Source organism: Acromyrmex echinatior, chromosome 6 (genome assembly GCF_024713525.1).
Source record: "Acromyrmex echinatior isolate Ae372 chromosome 6, ASM2471352v2, whole genome shotgun sequence".
Lineage (NCBI taxonomy): Eukaryota > Metazoa > Arthropoda > Insecta > Hymenoptera > Formicidae > Acromyrmex > Acromyrmex echinatior.
In genome coordinates this window covers 4,729,179-4,746,168 of record NC_141857.1, presented here as the reverse complement: position 1 = coordinate 4,746,168, position 16,990 = coordinate 4,729,179, and the positions used below count along the sequence as shown (strand labels likewise).

At 36.9% G+C, this 16,990-nt stretch overlaps 2 protein-coding genes across 18 annotated transcripts in view; one reads left to right on the top strand and one right to left on the bottom strand.

The window, feature by feature from the left end:
• The window catches only part of Rbp (RIMS binding protein), a 22,520-nt gene extending 15,111 nt beyond the window's left edge, over positions 1-7,409 (bottom strand). For 7 of the 12 annotated variants that reach the window (XR_015545509.1, XM_087407370.1, XM_087407375.1 and 4 more), the window contains exons 1-4: positions 3,933-4,018; positions 2,594-3,077; positions 414-742; positions 27-204 (exon numbers count right to left, since the gene is read on the bottom strand). Coding sequence is in view for 11 of the 12 variants with exons in the window: in XM_087407370.1 (XP_087263496.1) it covers positions 27-204; positions 414-742; positions 2,594-2,737 (651 nt within the window). In the remaining variant the exon portion in view is untranslated. Of the gene's footprint in view, positions 1-26; positions 205-413; positions 743-2,593; positions 3,078-3,932; positions 4,089-5,879; positions 6,010-7,067 lie in introns of those variants that run through there. The other 5 variants (XM_087407373.1, XM_011069438.2, XM_087407377.1 and 2 more) reach the window with 5 other exon arrangements.
• LOC105153954 (clavesin-2) lies at positions 6,305-16,990 on the top strand. 6 transcript variants are annotated; one of them, XM_087407384.1, is made up of 6 exons: positions 11,494-12,209; positions 12,590-12,838; positions 14,172-14,444; positions 15,128-15,491; positions 16,434-16,539; positions 16,691-16,990. In XM_087407384.1, the coding sequence occupies exons 2-6, from the start codon at positions 12,744-12,746 to the stop codon at positions 16,828-16,830; spliced, it is 978 nt and encodes a 325-aa protein (XP_087263510.1). In that variant the 5' UTR covers positions 11,494-12,209; positions 12,590-12,743; the 3' UTR covers positions 16,831-16,990. The 6 variants fall into 6 exon arrangements, with proteins under 6 accessions (XP_087263511.1, XP_011067427.1, XP_011067421.2 ...); XM_011069120.2 differs by having other exon boundaries at positions 12,426-12,838; XM_087407385.1 differs by lacking the exons at positions 11,494-12,209; positions 12,590-12,838 and adding an exon at positions 6,305-6,439.

Sequence of the window (16,990 nt, the reverse complement as noted above, 5' to 3'; positions counted from 1 at the left end):
CAATATTACGTAAGCGGATTACGCACATGGCTCATCTGGGTAGGCATCCCGAGGTTGAGGGCGTGCGGATGAGGTGGATGCTGATGCTGACCGAGGTTGGGAAGATTTTCCGAGCTGGACCTAAGGATTCCCTGCGTGGCCGAGGGTTGTTGCGTGGTTATCGCGCCCCGCGTGTGGTCCAATTCGTGCAATATTCTGATGGAGCTGAATTTATTTTTATTAATACAAAATCCGTATTCGATTCACTTATAAGTCATGCATAATTAAAACAATTAACACTTTTACAAACAATTAATGTTTACACAAATTAATACAGTAACATAATTAGTAATATTTAAATTGATAGAGTGTGCTTTCACGATTGATTGCCGATGTCTCTCGATCAAAAGGATCCATTTTATCAATTGGCATACCCTTTATCTTGCTCAATCTTGGCCATGAGTCTATCAATCTCAGATCCGGCCGGCGGCCAAGTGGATGTAGGGGCATTCGTGGACGTAACATGTCCCACGACCGGCCCCCTACTGCGCGCACGTCTCAGACTAGTTAGCTCCAGCGAAAGTTCCTCGTGCTTCACCATCTGCAACTCGGTCTTCTTTTCGAGCTCTCGGATCTTCGATTGTAACGCCTCAACCGATTCCGGGCCCTGATAGCGTCCTGCTATCTTTTCCCGCAGCTGGTTCTGTGCGTCCGCATGCTGCCTCTCCAGCTCCGCTCGCTGGGCTTCCGTCTCCCGCATTTGCTAAAAAAAATTGATCATTAGCGTCATAAATAAATTTATCAATATGCGATAGATGGACTATACTCTTCGGCATGTGATCAATGTTACGCGATAGTATGTCGTTACGTAGACGCGACAGTGATTTGCTAAGATTGCACCGATGTCTCGATTAATAATAGCTATTTACATCACGATTTATCGTTTTGAATCACGCAGTGATACAAGAAATAAATATTTATATATTTTTATGAATGCTTGAATCAAAGAAATAGAATTTAGAATTGTAATACATATGTTATATTACATATTGAAATAGAAATGGTATTACATTATAGTAAAAAAAACCATTAATGTATTTAAATGTAATATTTTAGAGTTTAATGTACGTGGGAGTTTTATAATAGACTTTAATATAATTTCATAGAGTTAGCCAATGTTTCCTTTAGAGTAGAAATAACAGATAAAAAAAAAATTGATTCGATTTTTGTGATTGCAAAGCTTCGCTTTTAATAACTCGGAGCGACGTGTAGTTGGATACGCGACAAGAATGTCACATTTGTAATGAAGGGGAGCTTTTGTGTTCCGATGCCCGAAGGTGTGCTGATCTCGCTATATAAAATCTTACTGTAGAGATCCTTTGTCAAAAAAATGATATAAAAAAAAAGACAATTATTAATGGGGATCACGCTTTCTTCGACATTTCCTCTTTAATAGCTTTTTATAATTATCTAACAATTATGGCACGACACCGATCGCTTTATAATTTGTAAAATTGCTTACCATTTCGCGAAATTAATTGCTCAATTATCTCGATTACGGTAACTTGAACTTCTGCCGGGTCAGTATTAATTTTCCGCGTACAGATTTCCGAGATCCGCTTTGAGGCATGATCGCGTACAGGAGACATAAATTTCAGTCGTTAACAAAGTTTAAGCGGTTTATATTTTACGCGCGGCGAAGCTGCGAATTAAAGTTCCCTCGAGAACGAGCAATCATTACCGGAACGCATTAATAAAAACTTTTGTTTTTCATATTACGTATGCTTTATCAAGTGTCGGCGAGCGCCACGCCGAGAGTGAAAGAGAGCTTTTCATGAGCTGCGGTTCATTGTCGATGGTTTACACGTAACTTTCACGCGCGCACGTGTGTATGTGTGCGTATTGATTACATGCATATTACCTTTCCACGTAATCTGTTTAATTTCAAGGACTTTCAATTCACGACAAAGCGCACGCATACGTTTTACGAATTCATTAATATCGCCACGCGGATAATCTTTAATTTTTAGCAACTACAAAATAATATCACGCTGCCTCACTGAAAATACTTTTCCCGTAGATTTGAAATAACTCAGTTTTTCTCACATAAAAAGTAATACGCAGAAATCTCACCTAAAAAATTAAAAAGGAAAAAAGTATAAAAATTGTTCTTGAAATATTTTCCATTATCTTAGAGATTGCATTTAATAAAAATCTAAGTTATTATTAATAATGTATAATTAATAGTAATATATTTTAAAAAGTTAATAAAAAATTATAATAAAAAATTAATTAAATCCTAATAATGAACTAAAAAAGAAATGATGTACCAACGGCATTATTTTAATTAAAAAATAATTACGTTAATTCACACACACACACACACACACACACACAAATGACATAAATAATGAAACAAATATGTCACGCCCATGATTTAATAAAATTTTATTTGTTTTTTATTAATACTGTTGTTAAATCAACATCATCTAAAATAATGCTCGATCCAATATCATTTTTTTCAGTGCAGATAAAAGATTGTTAAAATAAAATGAAAAAAAAAAATGAGAAAGCACGTCTGCAAAATTGTTTCATACATTCGAATGATGCTCACCTCCAGGATGGATTCGAGAACTGCGTCCTGCATGATGGTGGTTCTCGTGGAGGTGGTAGCCCCGACAGCGGATCCGGTACCGTGCAGCTGCGGAGCCTGAGGTGCCGTGGAAGCGCCACCTCCAACACCACAGCACTGCAACATCCCTGAAGTCTGAGACCCTCGCCAGTCTTTATCGCGGCCGGTCCCTATCGATCTAGCGTGTGTGTCTAGGAGCTATCTTAATTAATTGGGCGACCTTTGCGCGGCCCGCCGAGCCGCGCCGCGCACCGCACGACGATCCCACACACGCCTAACAGTGCGACTCTATTGCAGTACAAAGTATAGAATTCTTATTTCTCCCGTCACGTGCGTACCCCGCCTCGGGAATGAACCGGAACTTGTTCTCGTAGCTCTCTCGGGAAACGGGGGGACCTCGCGTTTAAGGGGAACCAACGTTCCTTCGCATCGGATCAGCTGATTCGTAGTTAGATATGGGGTCATCCTAGGAGAAAATGCACGTATGGAAAATATTTTTAATTCGTTAATGAGTCGCATTCTCTCGCCACAATCTTATATTTTTCAGATTTAGGAAATAAAATGATGAATACTTAATGAGCGAAATTATTGACGTGTTAATTACGAAATGTGAGAAATGTAAGTCGTAGTCAAATATAGCGCGAATTAGATTGCATCGATTTTGGCCCTTCATTTGATAAAATTACTTTCAAGTAGCCTGATTTTCTTATCTATTTTATTTATGGCCTTTAAACTAGATATATTTTTGATGCACTATGAATTCTCTACAGTAACTTCATTTAATTTTAAAGATAAACAAAAAAGTTATTAATTCAAAAACTATTTAAGACTTTAGAATAAAATAAGAAAAAACTTTCTTCAGCTTGATCCTTTTTGTGTCAAATAAAGGGCGGCTTTACGATTCAACTACGCGCATTAAAGGGCTGTTCTGGCCGCTAAAACTACAGAAGTTTCTTGTTAAGTGAGAAAGTCAATCGGCGCGATTATTGGCAACAGGTATTGGTGCGAGGAATTCGATCGAGTTTGTAATCCGCCGGTAGAAATCCTCGCTTCGGTTTGCGACTTTATGGTCGACGATCGCTCGTTGCCGGCATCCACAATGAACCCAACCGACCGCGAATATGTACTTTAACATCGACAGGCACAGCCAGGGAGTATTAACTACAGCGCGCGAGCAGAGTGCTCGCGCGATATTTCGTGTTAACGCGTTGCGTGCGGCCAAGTGCTCGATTGTGGTTTTTACTCGAAAAAAATTGCCGCGATTGAGAGACTACATACAACAGACTGCACACACAACACACATAAACACGTATACACCTACGTCCAAGCCGCACTTGTCACAGAATCTTAACGTGTACGTTACAACGACGACGAGTGACACGTGCCTTATTTCAAGCGAGCTTCGGTTAGCGATTTACGCGCATCGCGGAGTTTCACGCCCTCGTCTCGTTATCTCTGCGTCTATGCACCGAGATAAAAGTGTATGCGGCTAACTTTCCCCGCTTTCTTTCTTGCCATCTATCTTCAATCACCAAAGATCAAACGTGGTTTTTTTTTTTTTTTTACTGCGATATTTTCAGTTGTCATCAGTCATCGACGCTTGACGTATAAATCCGGAAGCGAAAAGTACAAATTGACCCTGCAAAAGAATAGAGTAAGAACTTTATGCGTACATTTTTCGTTAAAGAGTAATTGGAGAAATGTATATTGCAGTCGGAGAAATGTAACACAAAGGTATTGAATCGATATAAAAGAAGTTAGTACGTGAGAAAAGTTAAATTAGCTGTGCTACAAGTCAACAAACATTTTTTTATCAATAGAATGAAACGCGATAATTGACGTAAGAGCGTGTGTAATGCGTTGTAAAAATCACTCGCGTACAGTACTGTATATAATTGACAATGAAGTGCAAAAGAGAAAACATCTCGCTAGACGCAGCCTCTCATTTTCCTTTTCTTTCATCGCCTTCCTATTAACGCTATTTAATGGCAACTCTCTCATGTACGCTTCCATCCTCTGATACTATTTAATTGCTGTGCATGCTCCCGCTCTTTGTTTCTCTTTCTCCCGACACTAACGAACACAGTGAAAGCGACGATCAGGAAATTATCCGCTTTTCTGATGCACAAGTTCATGAACACGTTGAGGAACAATCAGCGTTGCTGTTACAATGTACATAGAGGAACAAAATGTGATAAAACAAGCTACGATACGACTCGAAGAATCGATATAGTATCTTGAAATAACCGAGTAGCAAAAACAGAACTTTCTTGCGCGTGCAGAACTAAACAAAAAAATACAAAACTAAAAAAAAAAAAAAAGGATCGGAACAAATGCGTATATATTATGCAAATGTCGTTGCGATTGAGTGTATAATAAGCCGCGAGAAGAAATATCAGATTTTTTTTCCGATAAAAAAAACTCGCTTCCGACCCCTCTATCCACGCATTGCGAGTTAATACCAGACTCCTATATTAGTGCCGAATTATCGATTTTATTCTGCCACACGCGGTTCACCTCTCGCGGCTTAGGTAAATACATCTTATCGCTGTTACTTTGTGGCTACTTTGTTCTTCACAGTGTGGAACTTTTTTCGCTCGTTAACCCTTTGATTGTCGACATTGTAGCAAACATTGAACATAAATCGATTGAGACTGATTGAACAATTGATAGCATGCTAACATTAAGGCTAGATAACGGAATTATATAAACAATACATCATCAATAGAAGAAACATGATTTTTAAAAGAAGATTTTAGATATTGAAGAAAGATTTTATAGTAGAACTTGCAAAAGGAATAATTTGTTATTAGTTATCTTTTATTTGTTATAATATCCAACATTTGAATGGACATTCATTCTTTACATTTGTAAAGTAGTTGATTTTCAAAAATGTAAAAAGTTCTTACACAATTCTTTTGCAGGATAACTCATTAATTATATGGCAATCTCGGATCATTTCGAGTTAAAACGAGAATTTTTTTCGCGACGAGTTCTTTTTTAATACTCTTTTGTTGCTTAGTTCAATCATGAAAAGCATGTCGTTATGAAAAATCGATATCATAAAATTTCGTAGGTCTGATAACACGGAACAAAACTGTAGGAATAGATAGAGACAATTTTGTTGCAACAAAATGTGTTGCAACTGAAGATGTGAATGAAAAGAAACTTGCACAGCACGAAAGATAACGAGCGAACGAAGAAGCGCAGAGTAAGATAGATGAAAGATAGACGGAGATAGCAATAAGGAGACGGTAAGAAGTCCTACCGTGTGCTGGCTGAAGATTCGATTCTAAATGCGGACAAGAAGTGCTACGTGAACAGACGAGCGATATCGAGGAATATTTCGATGGCGGACGAAATAACGATTGATACACGGAGATAAACGGGCGGAAAAGGGTCGAAACCTGAACGTGGAAGAGTTTGAAAAAGTTTCATTTAATCGCCCTTCAAAGGGAACAAGGAGAAATGGAGAAAGAGGGAAAAGGAGAGGTTCCGATAAAACACTGCACTTCCGGTCACTGAAAGCCAACCCTCGACGATGACTCGGAAGGCTGTCCACCTCCGAAACACACTTTGGCACTTTGACGTTCGACGTGCAGCTCGGGATCAAAGCCTCGTGCAATCAAATTGGTCAGTCAAGACAACGCAACGGCAACGGCAACGGCAACGGCAACGTCAAGAGGAGCAGCGGTAACGATGGGATTGGAGAAAAGGCGCGCGATCAGACTAAGGAAAAAGGAACATCAAACGCGGAACGACTTTCTCGGCAGGGGCACGACATGAGTAGCCACGGCACTGCTTATTGATCTCACTAAAGGGCGAAAGGTACGTAGTGTACATGTGCACCCGGTGCGCACCGGACACCACTGCACGGCGGATACGTAGTGCAAGCACTATCGCGAGCAACGGTGGTGACGGCAGCGACGGTGGTGGTGGTGGCGGTGGCGGCGACGGCGGTGGTGGCAGCGACACCACCGACACTCCACGATTATTGTCCGCCATACTGGTCCGTCGTCCCGGTGCCGCCTGCCGCTGCTACCGTCGTCGTCGCTGCCATCCTTATCCTCATCACTAACACTCTTCCACAACAAACTGTCACTGTGAGTGTCTCGACACGTTGAGCTCGTGGATTGACCAGAACCAGATTAAATAAATGATAGATTCACTTCCGGAAATGTCTCGCGCGAGTTATACATTTGGAGGTGCCGCCTGCGATATTCCGCATTCGTGACACTCGCTCGCTCATTGCCTCCTCGATGTCTCGAGGATGTCAGACAGTCGGACCGATATCAGTTAATCGGATTTTCTTTCACTCCCGTTCGCACTCTTCAGACATTCCTCTCTGTCGCTCGTTCTCTCGCTCTCACCCTTTCTCTCTCGCGTTCACCCTCACCCTCGCCACCTGACTCACACCAGCTTCCACACTCTACCTCCTCGTCGACGCGACACTTACGATGACCGAATCGAAGGGATTGTGGCAGGCCAGGGCTGCTGCTGCTGATGAGCGAACTCTCCTCGGTACCTGCCAAGCTTTTTCACTCGGCTATCATCCCGTACAACCCCCAAGATCTGCTCGGCCGTGGAAGGCAGGCAGGGCTGCTGGAGTCGGGGGTAGGGGGTGATGGTGGTGGTCGCTCGCCGATGTTGGAGGAAGAGGGTAACGGGTAGGGGTACAACGGCCCGTGTGGGGTGGAGGTGTACCCCTGTATGGAGTACAAGGAATGGCAAACGAACGGGGGTGGTCGAGGAGAGAGAGCAGACGCGCGCGCCAGGATGCGAGAAGCGTCGAAGGGGTGGTTGGAAAGGCGACGGGGTGTTGGGAGGGTGAGGGCAGAGGCTCCCGTCACCGCTAGATATGGGTCACTCGGCGATCGATGCCGATATAGAGTCGCTGTATCGTCGGAGTCCGTTGTACGATCTTCCCTTACATCACTTCTCGCTCACTCTCGTCGACCTGGGGGAATGGAAAGTGGTCCTTCTTTTATTCTCGCCGCCGGGACACGCGTCGCGTCGGCTCGATCGCTCGCCGGCGTGTTCGCGGCGCGCTCACGACATTATCATCGGCGACGGGGGGGGCGACCGCAACGTTAAAGGGGTTCGATCGACCGTGCCAAACATGGCGGCACCGCCACCCTGGTGGCCGATACCCTGGAAGTCTAGTGACTTGACGAAATGGTTCGCGTCGCGGCTACATGGGGGTGTAGCTTTCACAAAAGACCAATCAATACGCAAGAGGTGATCCTACGATATCTCTACTCTCTCTCTCCCTCTCATTGTCACTCTTTCTCTTCTTCTCTCTGTTTTTCTACTTCTCTCACTCCCTCTTTCCGAAACTCTCCCGCTATCGACTCTCCATCCCTGTCTACTCTCCCTCTTCTTCGCCTTCCTCTCCACCGCCTACATCTATTTCATTTATCTTACTCTGTTCTTCGATTCTCTTCTATTCGTTTCATTCTAACCCGTCGTGCTTTCTCCTCTCGCGCAATTTTTCTCTCTTGGACGAATGGCCAATGTAGAATGGCACGGAGAATAAAGAGGGGGATCCGCCAAGATTCGGGGAAATGCCTAGTCTAATTTTAACACGACGTTGCACGCACGCATGCCTATCCAAAATTTCCCCGTGCGGAAGAGACGACAGTACCCTCTCTCGTCATATAAAACGATCTTGTCGTATTATCAGGAACGTATCAAGTTTCGTTCCTGTAGAAATTCCAAATATGCTCCATAGATGAATATGAATCCATTAGATGATTACGTTGATGTACCGATTGCATCAATCAATGACGATTCTTTCGGCGTTTAATTTTAATAACCTACAACAGATACAATAATTTTAGACATTTTAATCAATTCGTAAAAAAAATATTGTTATTAATTCAATAATATGGCATGCAGTTGAATGTGGAGACATAATAAAGTATTGTTTAGAAGTCTTGGCACATTGCCACGCAGACTAATTAGAATGCAATTTTCTCCAGTTACGTTGCTGCATCGTTAAAAAAATTGTATGTTTAAGAAATAATAGTCTACGTTCAATAATTATGCCTTCAACCGCAGATATCGCGATTAGATAAATTCACATGTGAACTGTGCGAGAGAAAGAGTTTCGCTGTGTGTACACGATACAGCAAAGAAACCGGATGCGTTGCAACGCTGATGGTCGCCACTGCGATTCAGGACTCGGCGCGACGCTGCGCAGGCGTCCGTTGACGTCATCGGGTCTAAGGCACGGGGTGTTATACGCTTATCAATGAACGTACGACGCCTACGGCGAGTACCTGTTCTCCAGCCAGCGCACCACCGGCGAACACATCCCTCCGCCGATCCTCCCTTACTCACCGCCCTTGCGACCGCGTGCCCTACGTGCCCATTCTCGTCGGTAGCCTTCGCGCTATCTGATCGCCGTTCATTGGCCAGGTGTACAAGAGCGATGGTTGAAAGCCAATACTGTGATCGTAACTCCCGCAACCTATTTTCTCACCAACGCATAATACGAAATCTGGTCGAGAGAATTGTGGATGATTGTGGACGAATAGAAATCTTAGATTTCTTTTAACTTTTTAATAAGAATTTATTGTCATAAATTAAAATCTTGTCTTGAAATTAAAGTGCTCATCAGGAAATATCATTTTTCAAGATAGACTTTTGAATTTCTATTTCAAAATTATATAATAATGTTAATGTTGATATTGAGATGTACATACCAAGTTGAACGTTAGTTTTACATTTATATGTTCTACAAAATTGTGCGACTTCCACAAAACTCTCTTATATATAATAGTCGCCGCTCGATGTATATCTTCTCTATTGAGTAATTTGAAGCTCAAATCGTCGGACCATGCGATTCGCTTAATCAAATGAACCACATGAGTGTCGCTTCGTCAGCAATTCGAACGTTTACTAATTAATATTAACATTTAGAAATGTCACATATGAGCTATATTATATCTTTAATGGAAGTAAACAAAAGATACTGTTTCTATATTTGAGGAGCAGACTTTCAAAATGCGTTTTGTCCGAAATTTTATTTTTTTAGTTAGAAATGGTGTAGTGTTCAGTGTCGAATGACTTATATTATAAACTATTCTGAGATGTTCAGAAAGCATTTTTTCATAATTAATTTATATGCTGAAAAATATAAACATTTTAATGTGCATTATGTTTTTTAACTAGAAACAAACAAAATGCATTTGTTTAACATTTTTAATAATTGTTAAGCAATTTTGTTTAATATTTCACATCCTACTGATTGACATATTATTATTTTCTGTAAAGTACGTAGTTTTCTTGTGTGCGTAATTTTTTTCTTCCTCGTTTCCTGAAAATTTTGGACAAAACGCATTTTGAAAGTCTGTTCCTCATTTTTAATTTTCATAAAATTTAAAATAAATATTTTTTCAGAATGATTCTAGTGATTTGTAAAAATAAATAAAAATTCCAGTAATTATCATGGTTACATGAATATTAAAACCTATTTATAATTTACGCCAATCTACAGATAAAAAAACATCCTGTTTTCGTCGTGTGATTTTAGCGAAAGAAAAGTTTGTATGTCCGTTGATGATATCCGCTAATCTCACACGCTTTCGCTTTCACATTTTTCACTCTACGCGAAACATTTCACGATAAGCATAGTCATCATGGTAGCAGACTCCAGTACCCAGCAAACGAAAATGAATTGAAATGAATTGGAAATTTTCAATCCATCCGAATCCATATTTTTAATCCATAAAAATGAATTGGATTTCATATAAAAAATTTATATACATGTAAAAGTTTAAATAAATTAAAGGAGTAATTACATGAAATTCTATAATTATTATTTTAAAACTTTTATACAAAAAATATACGCCAGTTTTATAATAAAGGAAACATATTAATATAAAATATACAGCGATATTAATATAAAATATAAAAGCGATTAATTTATTAATTCAAAGTAAGGAATTTACATATGTGTGTAACATTTATTGTACATATTTACGTAGTTCTTTTTATGTTTCTTTTAATTATTAAATGAAGTAGAATTTATGATATATTTTAGAGTACAACTTTTTTTTAACTCAGTTGAATTAAAACGAAAAATTTCTTATTCATTCTAAATAAAATAACATTCATGATGCATTTTTAAATAAAACAATAGATTTTCTACTCACAATTTTGAATAGTGTTCACGGCCCATTTTAAGAAAAACTTTTTTTATTCAATTGATTAAAAAACTGCATTTCCTATTCAGAATTTTGAATTTAACAATATTCATAATTTTTAGATTTTAATTGGATTGAAAAACTGCATTTCCTATTCAGAACTTTAAATTAAGCAGTATTTATGATGCACACAAAATACTATAATATTATTTTTAAATTGAAAAGCATAGAAATATACTCCATGCCATTCCTATAAATGAATAAAAATGCATTCAAGATTGAAAAGGATTCATTTTAACATTCATGAATCCGTATTTCTGAAAATCTGAATCCATTTTTATCCATTTCAATTCATTCTCGTTTGCTGGATATGCAAGTGATTCCTGAATCATTGCCTGTAAACAAAAAAATGATTTGCAAAATATTCATTTACCGAAAATAAAACTAATTCAATCTAAGGTCGGTATTCGCAGTCGATTCTTATATATTTAAGACTGTGGTGTCTTAAATATAGTTTCTTATCTCATAAATCAACCAGACAGAGTCGTATTAGCATGTTAAGACATTACTACTTATTACTTATTAAGACAGTCTTAAAATAAGAACCGATTGTGATTATTGGTCTAAGAGATCTTTTAGATCTCTCTTTCACTCTTCTGTTATTTTTTAAAATAAATATTACATAAATAAATAAAATCGTAAATCTTTTTTTTTTGGCAAATGAACATCTCTAAGAACCGGTTGTTTTATTTTTAGATAAACTATGTGGTAATTTACTTATTAGATAAACAAAAGAGTAAAAAAGTAAGAACATAAAAGAGTAAGAGAGTGAGCTAAAGTTTACAGAAAGGTAGAATAATCCAGTCTCTAAGTTTAATTAAAGGAATTACACCACTATTACGTATATTGCCTGTATGATCTTCTTTTGTGATAGCCATTGATAATGATCGCTTTTTTTATATGTTATTCACACATTTACTTTTTCATTGGATAATGTCGCAATTACTTCCGATACCACATATATACATAAGCGGGGATATTTTTTTTTACCATGCGCGGATCACTACAATAATCGTCAACACGAGTGCGAAGTACATTAGTCGCAGTGTGTTCAATCGCCGAACGTGTACTCCGTGAATGTATTTCTGTCGAGTGCAATTCACCGTTCAATTACAACATATATTATCTTTAAAAAAAAACGAAGATTTTTAAATATATTTTTTCATATATAAATACGTTAAATATATTTTTAAATTTAGAATAAAACATCAGAATAAAAAATAACTGTAGAAAAATACGTTTATTAAGTGTTATCAAAAGTGTTAAAATCACTTTGTTAATAAATAAAAAAATAATAGATTCTGTACGGCAACGAATATCGTGCGATTAATCAATTGTGAAGAAGAAACCGATTAAGAATAATCAACGACATTTCTTGATCTTTTCAGGTATTAAAAAAGTCAAATTGTAACGTGTGGTATAGAATTAAATGTTGAATGTATGTAGAATTAAAATCGTGAAAGTACAGGGTCCGGCAAAATGATCTCCCACATTTTAATCTTTAATAAAAACGCCATTGTAAATGCTATTTAGATTTTATTTTTATTAACTGAAAATTTATGCTATGCCATTTGTTTTTATTATTTGAGTTTTAAAAATTACAGAGTCCAAGTGGCGACCATTTTTTTCGATACACATTCGAAGCTGATTTCTAAAAGTTTCCATCACGAGCAATAATTTGAGGCGATATTCCTGTAATTTCTTGGTGTATTGCTGCTTTCAATTCGTCAATGGTTCGGGGATGGTGTTGAAAAACCTTCGTTTTCAGGTAGCCCCAAAGGAAAAAGTCGCATGGGGCAAGATCGGGTGAACGCGCAGGCCACCCAACGTCTCCACGTAACGAGATTTGCGTCGTAATCACAGATTCGTTACTTTTCATAAATGTTTCGATAACGAAGGCACGATGCTCGCCCGTCCAATTCATGACAACAACTGAAATGGCAAGGCGCGAGCTACCAACCGACTACGCTAAGCTCCCCTTCTCTTCAGTGGTTCGGGGACAATGGCGGTGCAAAATGTAGGAGATCATTTTGCCGGACCCTGTATAATATATTAAAGTCATTTTATTCAACGGATATAAATATCTTATATTTGTGTTCTTTTAAAGTTTCATTCGTCAAATTTTTAGTTATATAATCCATTCTAGTTCAAAAGTCATTATATATGTAGATAAGAAAGATAATGATCTGTGAACATGTATGCAGACCAAAATGATAATATTTTTTACATTTTTATTCTTTAGAGTAAAGGTCGGTTAGTGATAATCTCTCACTTCTTATATTCAGTCATAATTCCATATAAGTACGTAAGTCAGTACAATGTTATTAATACGTAAATTACGTATTAATTATGTACATTAATAGTGCGCACTGGTGCACATTAAAGCCGTTGTACACAAGTTAACGTAAAAATGTGCGTTTAATAAAAATATAAAAACGGATTAAAACCATGAAATTCTTAATATATTTTATTGTGCTGTTAAGTAAAATCTGTATTTTATAATTTTCAATATTTGCATTTTATTTTTACACAAATTAAATCAGTGTACAATGGCTTTAATATTCACTGGTACATATTGCGGTCAACCGAGTTCGTTATAAAATAAATATCATTATATAAGATCTTCTTTATCAGTGAATTTTTCTGAACTCGTGTTTGTTTCATTTCAATTTATTGCACCGCGTACAGTTTCAGAGAAACTGTTCGATAAAACCAGTGCAAAGAATTGTTCGATAAAAAATAGATTTATGTTTTCAATGTTTTGACAACGTTCACAATCTAATTTCCCACGTATATTATACAAATAATAATCTTAGATCTGTATTCAGAACGCGCTTTTATCGATAAATATATATTTTTATATCTACAATTCTATAGTATACGTAATGTTAATTACATGCTGAATACACGCTAACATCATAAAAACGCATTCTGAATACGGGCCTTAATTTCTTAATGCTGAATATTTTAATGTTAAACTCAGTATTCTACAATGTTATACTTTTAAAATATAAGATTAAGTGCCAGAAATAATCTTAGTTCAAACATTGAGATTGCGCAATAGTAATTATTGTGACTCAAGCGAAATTACATATCAGCTATTTGTAAGCGATTCTTACATTTGCGAAAAGTTCTATTACGCAAGAAATCAATGGTCCGTATTTCGGCCATTTGGCTTTGGGTTTTCTTTATTTCGCTCGCGTGTCTACATTAATAAGAAGGCTATTAATTTTAATAGATAATTTTTTTACTCGTTACAATAAAATGAGATTATTGTATACAATTATTATATAATGATTATTAAAATTACTAAATTATATACAATCATATTATAATATGATTTCTTATAGGATGAGATTCGGTCACACAATCGAAGACTCGCAGAAGAAATATCCAGAAATCACAGACGAGATTTTGGATAATCTGCAAAAATGGGCGAATGACCGAGGCCTTCCCAATATTCCCAAAGAACAATTGGCGTTATTTACGCACAGTTGTTACTTCGACATAGAGGCTACGAGACGATGCATGAACGCTTACTACAGCATACGAGCTACGACCCCGGAATTGTTTAACAATAGAGATTCCAGCCTCGAGCATTTGCAACACTCTTTGAGAATCTTGTACGCACTTATAAGCAACTCTTAAATAATCTTTATTTATTTAAACAATAAATAAACATGAAAGAAAAGCTTTATTTTGTAAATAAAAGGGAAGTTTTATCTTTCGCGTTGCATATGTACAATTCTCATATGGCAGATACCAGAAATTGCGGAAATTATTGGAAAAAAACTTTTAATATTTATTTACGCAGATTGAGCTCTTCAATTCGATGCGACTTATGTTAATGAAAACATATTAGATATTGTCTGTCTTTGCTTCAATGCAATGATTAATTGTTACAAATGTCACATGGATGGACAGCGATTTTTATCTGTCATTTTTCTCTTTTCTTTCGATTCATCTCGTCTTTTGATTATGCCTTCCAATAGTTACTTTAATTGCATATCTTTGACTTAGATCTTTGTCGCTATAATTTCCACATCGCTCAATTACGCATGCAACTCACCTAGTACTGATAAGCGTCTTGATAATCGAGAAAAATCTTTTACTTTGTCTTGATTTCAAAAAAATTATTTGATCAGATTCAGTATTCGCATATAACAATTAAAGTTGTACGACATTTGTGCAATAAATAACGACAATGAACTTTTCTATTCGTTCGATATTCGTTCGTGGGTGTATATATACTCGGCTTAATACATTAAAATATGTTCAAAAAGTTTAAATTTTATCTGTGTTGTAGGGAATTCGCGATACTTCCCAAGCCTGATCAAAATGGTAACTGGATATTCATTCACCGATTGGTGGATCCACGGCCATCTCAATACATATTCAACGATAGCCTCAAGCTGCTGTTCATGTCCTATGACGCGAACCTTTATACGAATGGTTGTTCGGAGGGATGTATACTTATTGTGGACATGGCTAAAATGCGATTTGGTCACTTGATCAAATTGTCGATAAACAACCTTCGCAAAAGCTTGGAGTATGTTCAAGAAGGCATGCCGATGAGGCTTAAAGGGATCTATGTGGTGAACGCGATCTGGTTCGTAGACAAGATCATTGCGCTTATGAGACCATTTATGAAGCAAGAGCTATTCGAAATGGTAAATTGATTTACGATTCGCTTTTTAGGATTAAAACTCTAGGTCGCGCACCAAAGCGCGCGCACCAGGGGCGCTATATATTTAACAAAAATCAAAGAAATTAGATAATTTAACTCTTTCATGTCTGATGGCATAAATGTGCTAAATCTTCAAAAATTCATACTTTTCACAAAAATAAAGATAATAACTTCTTCCTAAGCATGTTGAAGATAAAGGACAATTAGGCTTCTATTTTATTAACATCGCCTGTCAACATAATGTAAAGGCAAATTGTTGGCAGAATTGTTGAACAGATTCTGTTGACATTATCTGACGCTAACACAAATCTGCTTTGTTTCTTTCTCCATTTTGTATTTATTTCTGCTTGTAGATTCTGTTACGTTTTTTCTAGCAGTCAACAATATTATTGCATCTGTGGTGTTATTTTTTAATTTTTGAAATAATAGATTATAGGAACATCGTCGTAATAATATATATACTTTGGAGCGTGAAATTGTTACTCTTTTTAAAATTAATAATAATGATTAATAATATAATATTTATAATAACATGCTATTTATTGATAAGATGCTATTAATATTTCATCGGTGAACCTAATCAGAGGCATGTAAAAGAAACATATATGCTAGAGAAAGAAGGGAGAATAATTATTAGATTCTATTCTTTTTGTAATTGCCAATTTTTAACTTAAATTAGATTAAAAATTATATTTTAAAAATAAAAAATTTGTAACTTAGTCTTAACTCGAATCGGAATTGTACAAATCGAAAACACTCAGATTCATATATATAATATGCAGTTACGTATACATCGTGAATATGCATTTCTGCGCATGATTGACATTAAAAAGATACATTGATATTTCTGATTTCATGCATCCGGCACGCGGTTACGTCAGCTCGGCGATTTACAAGTTGACTTTAATTTTCATTACTCCCGCAGATTCACATTTACTCGGGTGATATCTCCGACTTGTATTCTCATATATCGCCTGAATGTCTGCCAAAGGACTATGGTGGAGAATTGGACTGTATCGCAAACCTTCATAGTAAGTACATACAATGGCAACTCTTGCGTAAATAGCATTAAAGTATCTACAACATGTTGAAAACTATATAAAAGAATTTGTCTTATTATTAGAACAACTTTGTTGAAAATTATTAACATCATATATTAATATTGATCATTTTTATTTGCAGAAGCACACTGTATGAAATTAGATCAATTGCGTAATTATTTCCGGGAGGAGGAAGCTCTGTTCCGCAATTATTCGCCTAATAACGCCAGGGCAGCGACTAAACAAATTATACCAGATGCTACCAAAAATTTAAAAGATTAGGTATCATAATAGACATACATTACATGTAAAAAAAATAATATTAGTTAATTGATGTGTAATGTATAGATGTAACAAATATTATAGCATAAAGTCACTTACTTTATTTATGTACAGTTAAACTATTAATGTACAGTTAAATAAAAATATAATTGCGTAATGA